Genomic DNA, 19853 nt, shown 5'->3' on the forward strand with positions numbered 1-19853 from the left:
ATAGAGAGCATATGTGGCAACATGATATGTTTTTGCCTTGAGTTTTAGATTTATATATAAATGAAATAGGCCCAACCCCAATCCCTCAATCAATCCCTTGCACTGCACCCCAATCGACATAAATAACAATGACGACTGTCATCTGCACGCCCAAAATAAAAATATAGTTAGGCTTGTCCGTCACTACTATTAAAAGGAATAATCACGAGCTTTGTGTTTTAATTTTTCAACCAGAAAGCATATTTTACATACAAAGTATTACAAACTAAATAAATATGAATTTTGCCTAATCTAAAACTGATATGCATCAGTGCATAACTCAAAAGTATATAAGAGGTAATTTGGTATGTTACAAATACTTAAATACAACATTTATATACTACAATACATCAATTATAAATTAATAAACATAATTCTTTTGTAATCTAACTCATTAAACTCAATAAACAATTAAACATACAACATTTTCACTATAAAGTATAACATCAAAGTTTAAATATGCAACATTCTAAATTCACTACAATATTACTAAATTTGCTTAGGGTAAATTGACGATTCACCTTGTTACCTTAGTTAAGGTTTAGACAGGTTCAATTCCTACCATAAGGCATAAAACAACAAAATTACACGCATATCAATTCGAGATTTCGCGGTCCTCAAACAAAATTGGTGTAATCACGCCCATTGTGCAACCATCGTGCAACTTCAATCCACCACCAATTTCACTCTCACAGTCTCACTCTCCATCTCAAATTCTCAATCATATAATTAGTCCTAATTCTAAAATTCACATTTAGAGAGTACCAAAACTAATGGCAAATATGGCTTTCAAGACCTCAACTTACTCCTCCTATGGCCGCTTACCTTTCTTTCTCTCTCCTCCTCAGGTCTCTTTCTCTCTCTTTTCACTTCTTCTCATGCTACACTACTTGTATTTCTATGTATCTTCTTTAATTTTGCCTTTTTGTTGCGCTTAATATTTATAGGATTTCAATGTCATTTATATTAATTACCCACAATCTTTAATTTCCAAATTGTGGAGTTAATGGTTAAGATTAACTAATTGAAAATTTAATATTGGGTGAAAGATTGAATTAGAAATTAGGGGTCAATTGATTTTATGGTACAACTGCACTATTGGTTTTAGTGGGTTCTCTAAAAATCTAAACTTGTAGGATGGCGCGAGAAATTTCAATCATATACTGTATAACCTATGATTCAAACAATTATTGTTAAAGCATAAGTAATTCTAGGGCCAAGGGAAAGAGAAATTTTGCTGTAAAGTGTACTATTTGTACAAATGACATACTCCTGTACTATTCATTAAAGTATGTAATTTGAATATTTGATTATTATGTCTTAGCTCTGAATACTGACTCATTAATGGATATAGGTTATGGAAGGTATGAGTATGAGCGCGATTGCATGAGAGATATTGAATTGTGTAAAAAAAATGAGTTGTAGAAGTTGTGAAATGTGAACACACTCATATTGCTAGGATCCAGCAACAAATGAATATCCGCATAAAATTTTTGAGATAGTAATTCGTACTACAACCTTGCTAACAGTAGATTCTGTGTAGGATTGTGGAGTGATAAGTTATTGGATCATAAAGTTGTAGACTTGTAGGGTCGTAAGATTTGGGTGGAAATTACCCTAAACTTTGATTATACTGTTACAAATTTATAAACTTCTTGTGTTTTAATATTATTTTTGTCCTCTAAGGTTAAGGAAATTTAGAATAAGGTTTATCTAGAGAAATTCTATACTGGTCTGCTGTTGAAATAGCAGACGTATGAATATTTCCTTTATTTTGTTCTACAACATTTGTTTCACATTCAAAATATATATTCTGATTCTCCATCTTGGCTGCAGCTGACTACTACACATGCGTCTACTTGGTCGAGGAAACTCTTTTACCACCCCCGTCGTGTTATTGTTTTTTCCCAGTACTCACAGGCGCAAGATCTCTTTACATCGCGTCTCCAGGGTACCTTGCTGTTAATTATATATTTTTTGCCTTGCTTGTTCTCATTAGATTCACCTCTCTCTTGTGATGAATGTTGTGTGTTATAGACTCATAGCTGTCTTGTGGTGCTAATATTATGCTACTGTTGAACATTGATGCCACATTCTAGTACTACTTTAATCAGTTAATGTGTACTTTGGATCTGCCTTCTGTTTAGTTCCTTTCTCCTGTGGATGTATTAGAATTTCAGGTGAAGTGTATGCCACTGGTAGCAAATTTTGTGTTTAGAGTTGGGAAGATAGACATTTTAATACCAAATATTTCCTTTGTTTATGCTAGCATATTTTGATTCCTTTAGGTGCATTGCCTTAATATATGTGTTACCATATTGAGCATGTAGCACTTGACAAAAGATAATGGAAGCAGAGGATCTATGTGGATGACAACCAGTGATAAGATCTTGACTTAATTAGCTGATCCCATCTTATTGAGATATTAAGGCACCGGTGTTATTGTTGTTGTACATTGCTTGCCTTACAGTGTTCTACTTTTCTCCCTCCTTTCTCTATTAAGCTTAATCGGAATTCTATGAACAAGACGAAGACCACTGTGGCATATGTTGTTTTTTTTACTTAAGTGAAAATTTTCCTGTAGCTGCTGCTTGAGTATCTGACTATCTGTAACTGGTATAGAGAATCTCCAGCTGGAGTGTTTGCATAAATTTACGTTCTACTTATATCTATCTTCTGTATATAATTATAGCAGGACATACTTATGCTCTCTAATCCATGCAATACCCATCTTAGTTCCCCACTTCCAAGCTCGTGTTTCACTCTCTCTCCACACCCTCTTTCACAGCTTTCCTAGAAAACCTTGACCCCTCTTCATGTGATTTTTTACTTTTAATATGCTCCTTTCTTCTCATCTTATAAGAATATTGGGAACTTAATTGTACAAACTGAGGATGTAATTGACGGCGCTGTATATATGCTCTTCAATTCGAGCTACTAAACTAATTGAGTAACATTTTACTTTCTTTAAGTTTGAAACATTGATTTCTATTTTTTCTTTTCTGAAAGGGTACTGTACTGATGATGCACCAAACTCTTAAAAACCATAATAAATAAACCTAAATGGATGACTTAGTGAACAGAGAAATTGTTTTGATTAATATGGATATGTGATTAGTTACAAGCTACTCTATTTTGTAATTTTCTTTTTCTTTTTTTTTTTTTTTTGGGGGGGGGGGGGGAGGAAGAAGTGCGAAAACCGACCTATTGGATTATAAGTGTGTGTGTTACTGCAAAGTAGCTACTTTGAAGCTAACACTCCTCTCATTAGAGTGATTATTTAGCTTGCTCTTCAAGACCTCAAGCTATATCGAATAGGTCATTAAGTAAGGAGGTCATGGCATCCTGTTTTTATTTTATCTGGTGTCATTGGTTATCTTTGGCCTATACATTTGTTAGCTAAGTGATGACATTTTCACCAATGCACAAGTTGCATCTGATACATGCACTTCTGTCCACCTCTAGGTCTCTGTTGTATAGAGAATTGATGAGTAACTTCTATTCTTTTGCTCCTTTTGCTTGCTTTGGAGTTTATTTTATTTTCAACTATTTCTAGCTAATAGAATGGTCTACTAGTTAAAGACAAGATGTTAACTTTGTTTTACAATCTGGTATGAGTTTGACATGATGTTTGGGAAATAAAAAAAAAAAAATAGAACACATGTGGTGTTTGTTTTTCGCCATTCAGAGCCTTTGAGTGTATTTGGAAGTGAAGTTTCTTATTCTTTCATAGTATTTAATATGGTTTTGTATTTTCCTATAGATCGTATTCAAAACCTTCCAAGTTTGGTTGAGGATATAGTCCAGACATCCATAAATACGGGTCCTCGTGGAGCCTTAAGACTAGCTCAAGGAGTCCAAGCAGTTGTTGGGGTTGGTAGTGAGTGGCTAGCAGATGCCTCAAAGGTAATTTTGTTGTGATGCTCATGATTATTACATAGATATAATGTATAATAAACCTGTTTATAGGAGTGGTTCTTTCCGTTCATCCAGGAAACTAATGCATCTTCACTTGCTGTAGTGGACAAACACATCAGCTGGTTTACCAGCTGAATTGCAGTTGGGCTTGATTTCTCCCTACTATTTGAGGAAATTGTTTGAACGCCTAGGGGCAACCTATATCAAATTGGGACAGGTAACTACAGGATGATCATTTACAATTTTAGGCCCTCTATATCACTTGATTTTCTTTCATACTGTTTTATTAAATTCATCTTTGACTCTTAGGATATTATAGTAATTTACCATGTCCCTTTCATCCTTGTGTGATGACGAGTCTTGTTTCCAGAGTTGCTATATTTTTCTTTCTTAATTTGTTTTTTGATGTTTAGTTCATAGCATCTGCGCCGACACTATTCCCTCCAGAGTATGTTGAGGAGTTCCAGAAGTGTTTTGATCGAGCCCCTGCAATCCCTTTTGAAGATATCAAAGCAATCCTGAATCAAGAATTAAAGAGACCGATTGATAGTGTATATGAATACATTGATCCAACTCCTCTTGCATCAGCCTCAATAGCACAGGTATATGATATTCTCCCTTTTTCTAATCTTTTCTTTTTTGTCTGACTAATCTGAATAAAGACAACTTACCAGAACCAAAACGTTATGTCTCCAGGTTCATGGTGCAAGGCTAAAGGGCTCTCAAGAGGATGTGGTCATAAAGGTTCTGAAACCTGGGATAGAAGATATCTTAGTAGCTGATCTAAATTTTGTCTATGTTGTGGCTCGCATTTTGGAGTTTTTGAATCCTGAACTAAGCCGTACATCACTGGTAAAGCATGCAGCAGTTTTTAAGTATTTGCAGCTTTTGATATCAGTACTTGTGTTTGCTGTGATATATTGTTGAATCCTGTGATACTTCTGAGTAGTATGGTTTATTTCAAATTTAAAATTCTGGAATATTTTAACTTCTTCCTTACATGAAAAGTGAGAAACTAATCCTTTATCATGATATAGGATTGTGATCCATCATGATATAGGATTGTGATCCGTATCATACACAAGGTTAAGATTTTTGTTATGTAATAATATATTTCCTTTTCGAAAAAATTGTAAATTTTAGTTTGTTATAAATAAAAAATTTGTAAGATATAATCAAGTTAATATTACAGCGACTGTTCAGAAATAGATATGTGATGAACTGGCCTAAGATAGAGGGGTAATTTGGGTAGTGCACTATAATTCAGTTGGAAGTTACTGAGGGAAAGATGCTGTATATACATCAGATTAGGCAGAGACAAATCATGTTGAAATTGTTAAGAGCTACTCCCTCCTTTTTTTAGTTGCTACATTTTACCATTTAGACATGTCTCTTTTTAGTTACTACATTGCCCAATATTTCTACTTTTAGTATGTGCTACCCACATATTATTTACCTTTATACCCTTATTTTTGTCTTCATCACACAAGAAGACAACTACTTTACGCTTTATTGCTCTACTTTTCAATGGTCCCCACCTATTTCCTTGGTCTGTGTGCTAAAGTAAATGTAGCAACTAAAAAAAGACGGAGGGAGTAGTATAGTATTTTGGGAGAGAACAACCCCGTCGAGAGCTTGTAATTATCATTTTATTTACCGTTTTCCAAAGATTATCAAATCAATTATCAGTTTAAGTTCTTAATCTTCTTCCTTAATCTGCTTTAGAGATGCCATTTCATTACAATTGGTATGATATATATTATGGAAAAATTATATATGATCAGTTTTCTAAGCTAATCTACTAATACAAAAGTTGATGGTCGGAAGTAAAAAGTATAAATGCCTATTGAAAAGTTGTAAGGCGTGACAAGGTGTGGAGTTCAATAGTTCGAAAATTATTGATTGTTTCCACCGTGAATATCTTTAACTATGTATTACTGAAAATACAAATTGTAACCAGATGATTTATCTTTTCTTATATATTAGAAGCAAAATGAGCTCAAAGATAATGAACTTTGACCTTCAAAAAGTGGATTTTAGCTTGTTTTAGGGGGAGAGGAGTAATACCCTAGTAGTGAGATGAGACTAAAAAACCAGGCGCAGCCATCAGTTGAACAATAATGAGCCAAAAAGTCTATAGAACTTCTCTAAATACAGATAGTCATATGAGAACTCTCCTCACCTGCCAGTTATGGTAATTATTAAAGAATACTAGGTGGATCGAAAGAAAGGACGCCGTATTCTGATGGTCAGGAGGGGTCAAGAATTGTTGAAGAGTAGAAAACAACAAATAAGGATTTTTAATTACAATGGTGATTTAGTAAATCTGGTCGTCCTTATTGGATCTTTTATGTCCTTTCTTGCCCTGACTAAAATTTCTCCTTGTTGGGTGTTCCGATGACCAGCTATAAATGAAGAGTTATGTTGCTGATAAACATTGATCCAATAGATCAATACAATTGTTTGGCGAGCAAACTGTGACAGGAAATGGATTCTTTAAGTTCATGAAACAGACGAAAAGTAATTCTGATACACTATTGGTTAATATAGACCTCTTTCAAATGACTCGTGTTTACATGGAAGCACTTAGCTGTAACCTTTCATATGTCATACATTCATGCTCCTTGCTCCTCATGCTGTCTTACTTTTCGGGCACCCTATCTGCTGTCTCTTCTCATACTAATGACTAATGTCACTCAGTCACCTGGAAAAACTATTTACCTTGTGCACAAGTGCCCACTTGTACGCACAAGTGCCCACTTGTGTCACTCAACTGCGCTTACTTTACCTTACTTCTTCAAATTTTATCAAAAATAAATAGATATCTATCAAGAACACTAGTGACTAAACTATTTTATGATATGTAATAGGAGATCTAGAAAGTCCTTGCAGCGTATAAACTCTTGGTTTCCATATGATGGAAATATCTTTCTTCTCGCAGCCCTTAATGTGATAAGCTATTCTTTCTGATGACTGATTTAAAATGGATTTCTATCTTAGGCTGGTATTGTCAAGGATATTAAAGAATCAATGCTTGAAGAAGTTGACTTCACTAAGGAAGCTGCAAATATTGAGGCCTTTAGGAGGTACCTAGACACTATGGGACTGACTATGCAAGCTACAGCTCCAAAAGTATACTACCATTGTAGCACCAGCCGAGTCCTGACAATGGAGAGACTTTATGGAGTTCCTCTTACAGATCTAGACTCTATAAATTCCCTTGTTCCTAATCCTGAAACGAGTCTAATAACTGCCCTAAATGTCTGGTGAGATTTCTAACATTTTGTTTATAGTTTATGCATTTGAGATTTTTGACTATGGCTAAAATTCACTCTGTTTATGTCTTTGCAGGTTTGGCAGTTTGCTTTCATGTGAAACATTTCATGCAGATGTGCATGCTGGTAATCTTTGGCTATTACGTGATGGTCGTATCGGATTTCTTGATTTTGGTATGCATTATTTTGGTTATACCGAATTATCATCCTTTTTTTATTACTATTTAAATTAAACACTTTCTTTCTTAATTTTTCTTGTTGTTACCCCTTCAAAAAGGAAATTCTGATTGCATGTGAACCCCCCCCCCCCAAAGTTGGAATTTAATATTTTTTGATTGGTCATTTTGCTGAGAAGGTTTGACATTTTAATCATGGGATAGCTGTTGCTACACCATTGATTCTGCAAAGAATCTTTGGTTATGTGACTAGATGCCACTAAGCTACAAGCTGGCAGATACTATGCAAAATGTTTTTATGCTCTAATTGCATTTTTTTTTCCATGCACTCTGCCTCCCTTTGTTGATGCAAAGGTTTCTCCTGGGTTTGATGTACGTATAATTCCAGGTATTGTTGGACGTATATCTCCAAAGACATGGGCTGCCATGGAAGTATTTCTGCAATCCATAGCAACAGAAGAATATGAATCGATGGCATCAGCCTTGGTTGAAATGGGTGCGACAAACCAGAATGTGGATACTAAAGCCTTTGCAAGAGATCTGGAAAAGATATTTTCCTCGATACAGGTCAGTGATACTTATTGATCCCTTCAATTTCCTGAAAAAAGCAAAATAAAGGCTTTGTTGGCTCCATCGACTCTTAGCGTTTCTTGTTGTTTGCATTGAAAATGCGCATCTGCTAGTCATCAAGGGTGCCAGGCATTAAATTATAGTACTAAACTGCATATTCTGTGTTCTAACATGTTGCTGGTTGTTACCTGCTATACTTGATGCATTGTTCAAGCATGTGAGATCCTTTGCAATTGTTGATGCTCTAGTCACTAATACAAATAAAATTTATGCTTTCTGTACAAAGACTGAACTGCTGTCGCATTGGGCTAATGAAAGCGTTTTTGAATACTCAGGCAACTTTCACAATCTATGCAATCCCACTTCACTGTCCTAGTTTATATCTTCTGTTTATTTCTACTTTATAGCCACTACTTTGTTTCTTTTGCTTTTGGATGGGAGCCGTGCAGTGTCTTTTTAATGTGGACATGTAGTGTGCTATTCCAATTTCAACAGCTACAGGCCCACAACCCACTAGTATAAATCTGAAGTTGTGGAGATTTATAACTTGAATCAAGGGGGTGCATGCTGTCTTGCTTACTGTCAAAAAAAAAGGGGGTGCATGCTGCAAGTTTCTGGCTATGGTCACTGCATAATTCAGCGATCAAGCTAAATAACTTCATTAAGCACACGCTTATTAAGAATAATGTGCAGTATTGAGTCAATGTCTTTAATTTAATGCAGGATATAGATACAGAAATCGTCGTTGCAACAGCAAGGGGGCCGAGTACTAATGCAACTGCTGTTTCTGCTAATGTACGAGTTGATGAGAGGCAGATGAATGCACTATTTCTTGATCTGGTAATCTATGCTTTTAATTTTTTAGTCACCGCCTCTTTGCCATGGCATATGGTTTGTTGGACTAAATTTATTAGATGTGTTGCAAATACTTCTAGCCATTCGTGGAGGTTTGTATTCACTAGTTGGGTTCTCTTAATTAAGTTATTAAAAACTTATATTCTCTCCTCCTTTGGGGCTCTTCTATGATATCTCTATGCTATTCATCTTTTTGTTAATTTTTTTTTTTTTTTTTGTGAAAATCTCTTTGTTTTATCACATCTCCTTTTGTTTGTTAATTGCTTTGTCATTTCTGATGCAATTGTACCTTGGAATGCTTTTGACACTTCAGTCATTTCAGTCAGATCTTTTTCCTGTTTAATGAATTAAAATTTATATACTCTTAAGAATACTGTGTAATGAACCATTAATATATTAAGCATCATACTTTTGCAACTTTAAGTTGAAATTCCACAAGAACATGTTTTTCGGGCATTTTATGTCATTACATGAGCATCCCAAGCCTGGTTCCAATTGAATTATGGCTTGATTTTAAAGTGTAATTAGCGCTAAGAAAGTTTATTTGTGGAAAAGAAATCATTGTGAAATTGTGTTTTGCGAAGTGCTAACATATTAGGTGGTTTACCGCAAATTTTCCATACCTAAATGATAAATAATACTGAGAAACCAGAGCTTATTACAGTCGAATTTTTCTGCTGAGAAAATGCTTGAAAATGATATTGAGGCCTCCTTTTGTGGTTAATAAATCAAGTTTCAATCTTCTTTGCAGGTGCGAGTGAGTGAATCGTATGGACTGAAATTCCCTCGGGAATTCGCCCTTCTGTTGAAGCAGCTTCTGTACTTTGATCGGTACACTCGTTTGCTTGCTCCCAATATGAACATGTTACAAGACCAACGAGTTACCATTGTCTCAAATCAAAGAGCTGGCAGCAGTAGATTCCGATAGAAAATATATACTTATAATCTCATATGATACTTGGATGTTATCTTCCAACTATTCGAGCTCCCTTTATTGCTTATACGGTTGGTTTGATAAAGCAAATATATACTACATTGATCAGTGAATGTTACTTCAACTTTGTAATGTATATATGATGTGGCTCTGCTGCTCAATGTATATGTATAGGGAACATATAAATACATTCCCCCTGTTGTAGAGTTTTCAATAGAATTGAGAATATTGTGTGTATATATAAATACAATATAAAGATACTTCTACAAATATGAACCATCATTCGCATTTTCAACCAAAAGCTTCCACCCTCCAATTACATTACCCTCCACCACCATCACTGCTGCTTCCACCATCGCCAATCGTATCAGTCCCCGTTATCAGCCTCCTTCCTCCATTACAACGACCACATACATGATATGTAAAGGACTCCAAAAAAAATATTTTTGGTTATATCTACATGTTCTGTTACACAATAGAAAGAAAGTAAATTTGGAAGAAAGAATGGATCAAAGGAAAGGAACTTGGTTGAGAAACCATACGGAACAATTACATTCTGAAAATTGACTTCACAAATTCACAAAGCAGGTATTTACAACAATCTGAAACCAACTTTTGCTATTATAGAACACAATAGAAATAATACATGACCACTGTCAAACAAGGGAGAACCTAGACAGGATAAATAAAAGCACTACCTATACTATAGTTGAATCACATGGAAACACATGCTTCAAAACAACATTATAGACGAAACAGGACGAGAAAACTAACAAAATTAATCAGCAACAATACTAGTACGCAAATGTTCGGAATACTTCCTTAGGCAGCCAAAACTGCAGGCTGCTTGTGCTTGATAAAAGCCTGGCAGAGTTCATGGTACCCATTTCTGTAATACTCCAACGAAAAACAAAGCTGTCGTATTGCCTCTCTTTTTTCCTCTGCCCTATCACAGATAATGACTCTTTGCTTTTCCAGTTCTTTCTCCTGATCAGTTACTTTCAACCTTAATTCCTTTACTAGCTTCTCTGTCTTTTCTGATTCATCAAGCAGCTCCTTATGTTCAGTAGCTAATGTCGTCATACGCTCCTCCATTTGTAGTATATTGTCGTCCCGAACACCCAGTTCAGCAACGAGCGTCTGCACCTTGGCCAAGTCTTCATCTCTCTCCGCCTTTAGCATGTCATACTTGAGTTTAATAGCATCAAGATCTTTGTTCGTAGAGTCAACAAGCTGACATTTCTGGGATAATTCCATGTTGAATTGTTTGATCTCATCCAACCAAGCTGTTTCTCGTGCTTCTTGTAGCTTTCCAGCTTCAATCTTTTCAACCTCATACTGGCTTATCTGCTCCTCTAACAATTTGATTTTTCGCTCTAAAGTATCTTTTTGCTCATTTAACTGACTAGAGAAATCCTTTTGAACATCAAGTAGGGCAAGTTTGAACTGTTCAACTTTACGACCATAATCATTTAAATCACTCGTGGTTTTATCAATCGTCTCCTGCAACTCCAAAACTAGTCCTCTCTCTGAACCCAGCTCAGATTGTAAGAGATCAATGCTTTGGTTGGCCATGTCAAGCTTACCTTGAAACTGAATCTGTTGTTCATCAAATTCATTTCTGAGCTTTTTCTCCATTTTGCCCATATTGTCCTCAGAAATGCGAAGCTTTTCTATTGTCCCTCCAAGCTCTTCAACCAAAGTCATATTCTCGTACTTCAACTTGGAAATCTCTTCTTGAGAAGATTGAAGCTTTTCCTTGGTGAGCTTAAGCTCAACCTCATAACTGGCCACTTTTTCAAGCAATTCTTCGTAGACTATGTCGTTTTCTTTAATCATATCTTCTCTATCATCTTTTTTAGTCATATGGAGGTTCTCTTCCACGGCATTAGTGTCAAATTCCACCTCAATAACTTTAGGCTGAAGGGCTTCATCACCGTTGCCATGTTGGAGCGAATGATTCTTAGTAGGCAAGTCATATGTACCAGATTCAGCATCTGACGATGAGGAGGAGAACAATAGGGTTTCAGAAATTTCTCGCGTAGAGATGTCAGAACTTCCACTACCAGAGCTTAGAAATGTCTCCGAGTTATAACCTGAGTAATCATGATTCTGTGAGCTTAGCTTTAGTGCTGGAGTTAGAAAAGCATATTCTTCGTCTGTAGCAGACCCAAGCATGCCAAAAGGCACCTCTGTTGGTTTGTCTGTGAGACAGTACATGTAGGGTAATATTCAATGAAAAGAATGAAGCAGAGATAATAGCTAATTAATTAGGAAGTATACAACGAACAGAAAACCAGGATGAAGAGAATTTTGACCATGATGACAACATGTGTTTTGAACTATGGGAAATAAGAAGTGATGCAATAAGATGCTAACCTTGAACTTTAGAAAGGTTGATAACTTCTGGTGAAAGGTCATCTAATTGCAAGTTTGGAGACTCATTTTCTGCCATCGCAAACAATTCTGTTCTTTGATTCCCTCGTGCAGAACAACTGCAAAAAATGGTTAAACTTCAGAACCTTAGTCTCAAAAGCAATTGAAAGTCAACAAAACTAGATACCTTGCTTTAGCATTATCAGAAATATCAATCATAAGCAAGATAAATGACACATAAGAGTACAACTTAGTGCTGCTACAGTCAGTTACAAATATTTCTAGTACGTGTAAATTAAAGACTAAGAGATGGCACCAACTCAAAATCGGTATTGATGAACCATCAACAGTATGCTGGTCTCACAAATAAATCTAGGATATGTTGACACATGCATTCAATAACAATCACATAAGGACTCCAACTTTGGTGCTTTGTGGCTTGTGCAACCACTCATTAGCAACTTAAGAATACTTGCTACTAATTTGGCGGTCAAAACAGCATGCTTCTTTGCTTCTTTGCATCGCATCTTTTACTTAGTACTACTAAACGTACAGTTGACTTTAAAAGACAACAGAACATTGGTGACTAGTATTATCACTTAGTACTAGTCTACTATCTTCGTGTACTCGTACTTCAATTCGAAAACTGTTTACTCAACAACATACAGGAGCAACCAGCCCACAAATTTGACGAATAATGTAATGAACATCAAATGAGTGTATAACCTTAACTGAGAGCAAACTTGAAGTGAAAGAACCTATGCATGAGAAAACATACAAGCAAGGCCACACTATAAGTACCTATATATACTCGAAGAACGAATAAACAAAGTTTTCACCTTGAGTATACCAAACACTAGCAAATGAGCAACTAAGGCAAGCACTGAAGTAGAATATCATGCAGTGTAATAAGCTTACAACTACAGTTGAACAAGTGCAAAAATGAGAAACTAGAAAGTCATCTTCTTTATCCAACTGAACTTGAATTAGAATAGCTTACAATATATTAACAAACTTATCCCATCTCAGTTTTCGATGGGATCTTATAAAAAAGAGTAATTTATTCACAACCCAAAATCAGAATTATACAAATGCTGAATTTAACTATAACTTGTACCAATAATAGAGAAATTATCACCAAAATTCAAAGTACTTAACAAGCACTAAGATCTAAGCATTCGAAAAGCTAAATTGCTAAACCCCATATCACAAATGAAAAAACCCATGATTCTTTTTTTGAAACTTGGAATACCAATTCAGTCAATTCAACCAAACAAAAACCCTAAACCCTAGTTCCCAAAAAAATTCCACAATTTCCAACATTTCACAAAAAATTCTACCGATTCCTTCCCTACCCATTTCATAACCCACATAATTAAATCAATACATCTACGAACATAAATCAAACATTGAAAAAAAACACCACCCCCGATGATTTAAACCCCAGAAAACGAAAACCCCTAAAAAAATTCTACCAATTCCTTCCCTACCCATTTCATAACACACATAATTAAATCAATACATCCACTAAAACAAATCAAACTTTGAAAAAAAACACCCCACCCCCATGATTTAAACCCTGTAAAAAGAAAAACTGAAGATGAAAATTCAATTCAATTCTAGGGTTTTGCTTACCGTTTTTGGGGGAAAAATTGAAGAAGATGAAACTGGTGAAGAGAGAGAAAGAGGAGAGAGAGAAAGAGGAGAGAGATAAAGGTAGTAGGAAGAAGAACGAGAAGAAGGAGAAAAAGGGGTAAATTGGAGAGAGAAAGATAAAGGTATAAGGTCCCAGTTATTGAGGGCACATGTTTTGCCGCGTTAATTGTCTTTTGAAAAGACCAAACATGCCCTTCATTTCAAATTTTAAATGTAACGGATCTAAGGGGCTAATAAGTCAATTTTAGCATTATGTATTGTGGATTTGTGGTTCAGAAATAAAATATGGGGTTGTCGTTTTCTTTACGGCAGGCGGGAAGGTGTTGTACAGATAAAGTTCAAAAAAAGGCGCCCATTGGGGTTCGAAGTTGGGACCTACTATAGTATGGTCTACTAATGTAACTGTGCCAACCTAACGCAACTCACAACTCACAACTCACAACTTCACAAGTGTGTGTCCATCATTAGTTCAGTTCTCATTATAATTGGCAATTATCCATGAGTGAGTAGTTTATCCACTATCCTGCTCCGAATAAATGAATGAAAACTTGCAGTGAATCGAGTGATTGGCGGGTGGTGGTGGATCGGTTGGTCAGATCGGGCCAGATATGAATGATATTTTTTTGATTCATCACCCGCTCCATCCATCTACCCATATAGTCGTTATATATGAGACTACTAGTCTTACATGCACGCAATGCGTGCGATAACCTGTGATAATAAATGAAGTAGAAAATAAATTAATTAGGTAGAAAAACTATCCTTACATTTTATATTCTCAAATGTTCAGTTTAAACGTCCTACTCCCCCCCCCTTATTTAAATGAAACAGTTAGTTATCCTCTTTTTTTTCCTTTTCCTATTTGTTGGTGTCCCCCATGTGCTGTCTTATATAATAGAGATGATTAATTTTTTCATATATTAATTTCTTTAAAATTGTTAAGTATAAAAATAATTTTTTTCTAGTAAGGGTGAAATTCTTAGCGAGTATGGATGGTTTTGATGGAGATTTGGGTCACGAGTGATGGGGCGGATGGAGTTGCACCCGACCCATCTCCAATCCTTTGTCATCCCTAGTATATTGTAAGTTGTACAACTTGATTTTTACAAAACTAAGGTCTTGTTTGATTGACAAAACAAATTATGGGAAGTGCAAATGCCTAGGAAGTAGAAGTATACGAAGTTGTTTGGTTGGCAAAATCATGGGAATTTTCACTACCTAGGAAGTTCTACTTCCTCCAAAATGGAGGAAGTTACTTACCTAGGTCCCACTAGGTAAGTAGAGCTTCCCATAGGAAGTTCTACTTCCCATTATCAATCAAACACAATTTTACACTTCCTAGGAATTTCAAATACATGGAAAAAATAACTTCGTAGGAAGTATGACTTCCTATATACAACCAAACAAGGCCCAAAAATTATTAAGTACTACCTCTGTTTTACAATACATGTATTAACTCATTTGGGCACTATTCATTAACCAACTTTGACAATATTTCTCTCACCAATATATAAGAAAAAAATTTAGTCAAGTGAGATCTTGTTAAATTCGTCTCAATGCGAAAATTCCAAATATCAACTTTTTATATTTTTTTCATATACGCAACTAGAGATATTAATGTTGAAAGAAATGTGTTGGAGTATCTGAAAAACCAAATGGTGCATGTTTTGTGAAATGGAGGTTTTTTTAAAAATATATATAGTTTGTTTACATTGTTTGTTAATGCACAACTTTGACTATTAATATGTATAGTCATGAATAAATAAAAATTATAATAAGTGGATATTTCAAAATGTATGTTGAGACTAATCTAAAATTATTTCATATGGATATATTTATCCTCATGCAACAATCACAAATGATTGTGGAAGTTATGTTTGTGAAAAGTGTCAAAGTACAAAATGTGTAGATTAAAAGAAGTATATAAGAGAAAACAACTTTACCGCCAACAACATCAAATTTGAAAGGTCTGTGATATAATCCCTTTATTTATTTTTTTAAATTTAGTCATTTTACATTGGGGAGAACCAAGGAGAAAGTACAAAAGTATGAGAGAGTAACTATAGAAGTAAGTGAATGAATCAAAAAGTGAATTAAAATATTAAGAAGTGGATGACATGGGTGGAAAAAAGTAGAAAGTAGATATGACATGTTATCTATAATAGAAAAGTAACAATCTATAAAAAAAAAATTTTAAAAAAAACATATCAAAAGAAAAATATGTAGACTAAAAAGACATAGAGGGACTGGTACCTAACAAAAATAAACTTAACTACTTCTCCTAATTATTTAGTAGCGTAAGTCAGGAAAAATCTCACAAAACAATAATAGTTTTTTTATTAGTAGCTTTAAAATAATGGTCAAAATAAAGAAGATCAATAAACTTTTGAAATATTTATTAAGAGGTTGATTATTACTAATAAGTAATAACTAATTAATCTATATATGAGATACTCTGGAGGGATACATTAACTAACATGAAGCAAGGTAATCATTAAAGCTTCCTCAAAATTGTTTAAATTATAAGCTAATCAACATTGATAAACCTACCCTTGTTATAGTTACATTAATTTTTTTTTGAATAATAAGCTTCCCTAGCAAGCAATCTTACCGAATTTCATTTTTTTTTTATAAGGAGAGAAAAACTAGGTTAGTCCCTAGAATAGGACCTACCTAAAGCATCCTTGTGGATGATGGAAATGAACCTAATATCATTAAGTTCAAACCAACGGTGGGAAGAGAGGACCGAATGACCCTTGTGCGCCATGAAGTCTGCAGTTTGATTCACTTCTCTAAAACAATGGTTGAAAGCCACCAAAGAGAACGCCTTGAGTCGCCCCTGCATCCAAGATCAAATTATTAATTTCCCAAGGGATCTTCCAAATATTCTTTAGGAAATTGATAACCACCAGATTATCACCGTCTATAATAAGATGAGAAATTCCAAGAGAAATTGCTGCTCTAATTCCTTCTCGCATTCCCCAGGCTTCTGCTGACAAGATAGAAGTATTATGGTGAAGACTCCCCGCTCCCAAACTTGAAATACTACCTTGTGAATCTCTAATCACAAATCTGACGAGCTACCACCATTTGCCACTTTAGAGCCATCAAAGTTTAGCTTGAAGACATCTTGAGGGGGTTTAACCCACCACAACTCTTTGGGTTGTTTAGAACATCCAAACCGAGGAGAGATAGAAACACAATCCTCCAAATTCTGCGCATGTCTCCAGCTTTTATAGAAATCGAGAATGAAAAAAGCTACCTTAGAAGGAACAAGAGTTTCCTCTTTGAACACTATTTGGTTTCGAGCAAACCAAATATGCCCCAGATTACCTACTTTCATGGAAATCTTATTGATCAAGGACATTAAATAGAGAATCTCGTAAATTGTAGCAAGAATTATTCACTATTTTCATGTCAATAAAACCTAATTTTGATTAAAGTTCTAATGTCAATTAATTAAGAGTCAATTTATTTTATACATAATCATATTCGATAAATAGTATTTGTAGTAAACTTTGATATTAAAAAAAAACCCTAACATAAATGAATCATTAAGTAATAAAGTTGGGATTATAATAGTAAATCCATATTAAGATTCGTCAAATTTTATATAAATAACTGCTCTTAAATAGTTAAAGAAGCAAAAGAAAGCTAAGCATAAAAGAGATAGAAGACATCGAGAAAAAAAGAACATGAGAAATAAAGATATAGAACATTAGTAAATGGTTGAGAATCTTGAAGAGCAATGAAATACTCTAATTTTTCTTTGGAAACCTGATCATAAATTGTTTATGAAAATACATAGTAGTTCTCTTATAAGTATAGAGTTCATTGGCCGAACCCTAAAATGATGCTTTGTATGAGGCGTTTAATATATCCTTGAAAATATTATTTGAAGTCTAATTTCCAATTGTGGAATCAATAGATTATCAATTCTACATCAATATATTTTGAGCAAAAGATATATACAATGCAAGATTGGAAGGGTATTAAATAGTTAAATTGTCAATCTTTGCATAACTATGAAAAGTGGTGTGCATCTTATTTGATTCTATTTTGTTTTGCACATGATATATCGATCCAAAAGCTCATCCAATTGTCTATATTCTCATATCTTCCACAGGTATCCGAAGTGGCGAAATTACATGAAAACACTAATGAACCTATGAAAGTTACATCATCCACAAAAGCCTCTGAAAAATATTACACAAATGCAATATAAATGCTCAAATCCTACAAGAAAAAAGGCACCCTAAACTATAATTCTTTCGGCATAAAATAATTGTTGTAGGGTGAACCGATATATCAACATTAGTTAAGTTAGTTTAAGACCTACGAGACAGAGTACATAAACTAACCTCGAGGCTTAATCCGAGAAATATCTCTATGATGCCTAAGTTAGTGAAGTAAAAGCTGGTAACTCTCAACAATTGTATAATAATGATTGTGAATATACCTTGATGACTCAAATTATGGGGTATTATAGTGGTCGAGAGTGTCCCTAGCAAGACATGATGTCAAGACACTTCTCCTATTGGCTAAATGAAATTCTATCCTTCCTTTGTACTTATCTTTAGGCCCATAAGCCTTATTATATATAATGAACTAGGCGCAGTCTCATTACTAATACCGATAAAGTGCTTAATAGGAACCGATATGCTTATTAACCTGAAATCATGAAAATGATCTTCTTAGGTTACCTTAGTAGTTTGACCATGACAATCTTGGACGGTCTAAATGGACCGGTGTGGAACTTGGACAACCCCTATACAATTAGCCATAAGTCGGTATGGTTGGCACAACCATATGTTCTGCTTTGTCAAGAACAATGTCGTCGTGTCATTTATCTTTATTGCTCTTCTCCTTGTCATCTCTCTCAAACCGTTTGGAAGATGCCTTTTTGTCCTCGCCTCTAATGAAATCACTAGCTTTGTTGAGGACTTTTGTGAAGCTAGTCAACTTCTTACGGTCCAAGTAACTTCTGAAGATATATCTTTGTTTCAGGTCCGTCATCAAATTGGGGATAGCAACAACCTCAGAGTGAAAGCGGTCTATATAATCCCTCAAACTCTCTTTCTCCCGGCACCCTGCTTAATGGACATCGTCTCTCCTGTAGTTCTTTCCCTCCTATTATTGCTCACGAAGTGGGTAATGAATATAGCTGAGAGTTGTCGGAAATCATAGACTGTTGGAGGCTTTATGCTTTTAAACCAAGTTTGTGCCAATCCTGATAAGATTGAATGGAACACTTTACATCAAATTGACTCGATATCAGTGTATAACAGCATGTGCCCCTCATAACCAGAGATGTGATCTTCAGGGTTTGGTCTTGCCATCATATTTGCATATCGACATCTTGATCTTCTCCACGGGCTCTTGGAGAATAACATTGACAAAAGGTGACAATCGGGGGTTCCACTAAGGCGCGACGTCGGCTAGCATTCGCCTGACTCCTTACCCATGATTCATCATTCCTTCTAGGTTGGAATGAGTCCTGGGTAATAATGTTGTCTGGATCAAAGGTTCCATTGTTCATTGGTTCGATAACTATCATTTCGAAAGAGCTTTCCTCCTAATCGTCATATTGGTCATGCTCCGTTCGCGAGCAAAAGATCGGATTTTTCTAACCGGGGATGTGTGGCCTAGTCGAGGGACGCTTACCCGTATTATCAGTCTAAGGTGTTTGAGCCGCCATTGCTTGCAATACTTCAGCTTTACCCTGATGCTGTTTAGGTGAAAGCATGTGCTGATTGGATTTAAATATACTGAGGTGGGAGGCCACAACGATTTTATGAGCTTTGTTTGTTGCCGACTTAGAATGGTAGACATTAGGCTACAGGGTGTTGAAGCCAAGTAAATGATTAATAATGAGGTTGTTGTTTTCATGAGTTTGTGACATACCGAGAGGCTGGTTGTCGGCTACTGCAGACTGCTTAGGATCCATGTGACAGGATGGTGAGCCAGTATTGTGCTTAGACTCTTTTAGTTAAGGTATAACGCCCCCCCCCCCCTTTCTAGCGTCAATTGCTCATTTATAGAATAATTGTTGTA

General features: G+C 35.3%; 2 protein-coding genes across 2 annotated transcripts; one reads left to right on the forward strand and one right to left on the reverse strand.

The window, feature by feature from the left end:
* Positions 1 to 732: 732 nt before the first annotated feature.
* On the forward strand, positions 733 to 10004 carry LOC104887152 (uncharacterized aarF domain-containing protein kinase At5g05200, chloroplastic). The gene is made up of 11 exons (XM_010671753.4): positions 733 to 887; positions 1876 to 1990; positions 3803 to 3945; positions 4061 to 4174; positions 4371 to 4559; positions 4654 to 4809; positions 6958 to 7223; positions 7309 to 7406; positions 7797 to 7975; positions 8702 to 8818; positions 9585 to 10004. Exons 1-11 carry the CDS (start codon positions 813 to 815, stop codon positions 9759 to 9761), a joined length of 1629 nt encoding a protein of 542 aa, XP_010670055.2. The 5' UTR covers positions 733 to 812; the 3' UTR covers positions 9762 to 10004.
* A 366-nt stretch (positions 10005 to 10370) lies between these two features.
* On the reverse strand, positions 10371 to 13895 carry LOC104887151 (protein NETWORKED 4B). Its single transcript, XM_048638202.2, has 3 exons — positions 13779 to 13895; positions 12147 to 12262; positions 10371 to 11971 (listed from the first exon to the last, which is right to left on the reverse strand). The coding sequence occupies exons 2-3, from the start codon at positions 12220 to 12222 to the stop codon at positions 10590 to 10592; spliced, it is 1458 nt and encodes a 485-aa protein (XP_048494159.1). The 5' UTR covers positions 12223 to 12262; positions 13779 to 13895; the 3' UTR covers positions 10371 to 10589.
* Positions 13896 to 19853: the final 5958 nt, after the last annotated feature.

Source organism: Beta vulgaris, chromosome 2, assembly GCF_026745355.1.
Source record: "Beta vulgaris subsp. vulgaris cultivar EL10 chromosome 2, EL10.2, whole genome shotgun sequence".
In the NCBI taxonomy this organism is placed as follows: domain Eukaryota; kingdom Viridiplantae; phylum Streptophyta; class Magnoliopsida; order Caryophyllales; family Amaranthaceae; genus Beta; species Beta vulgaris.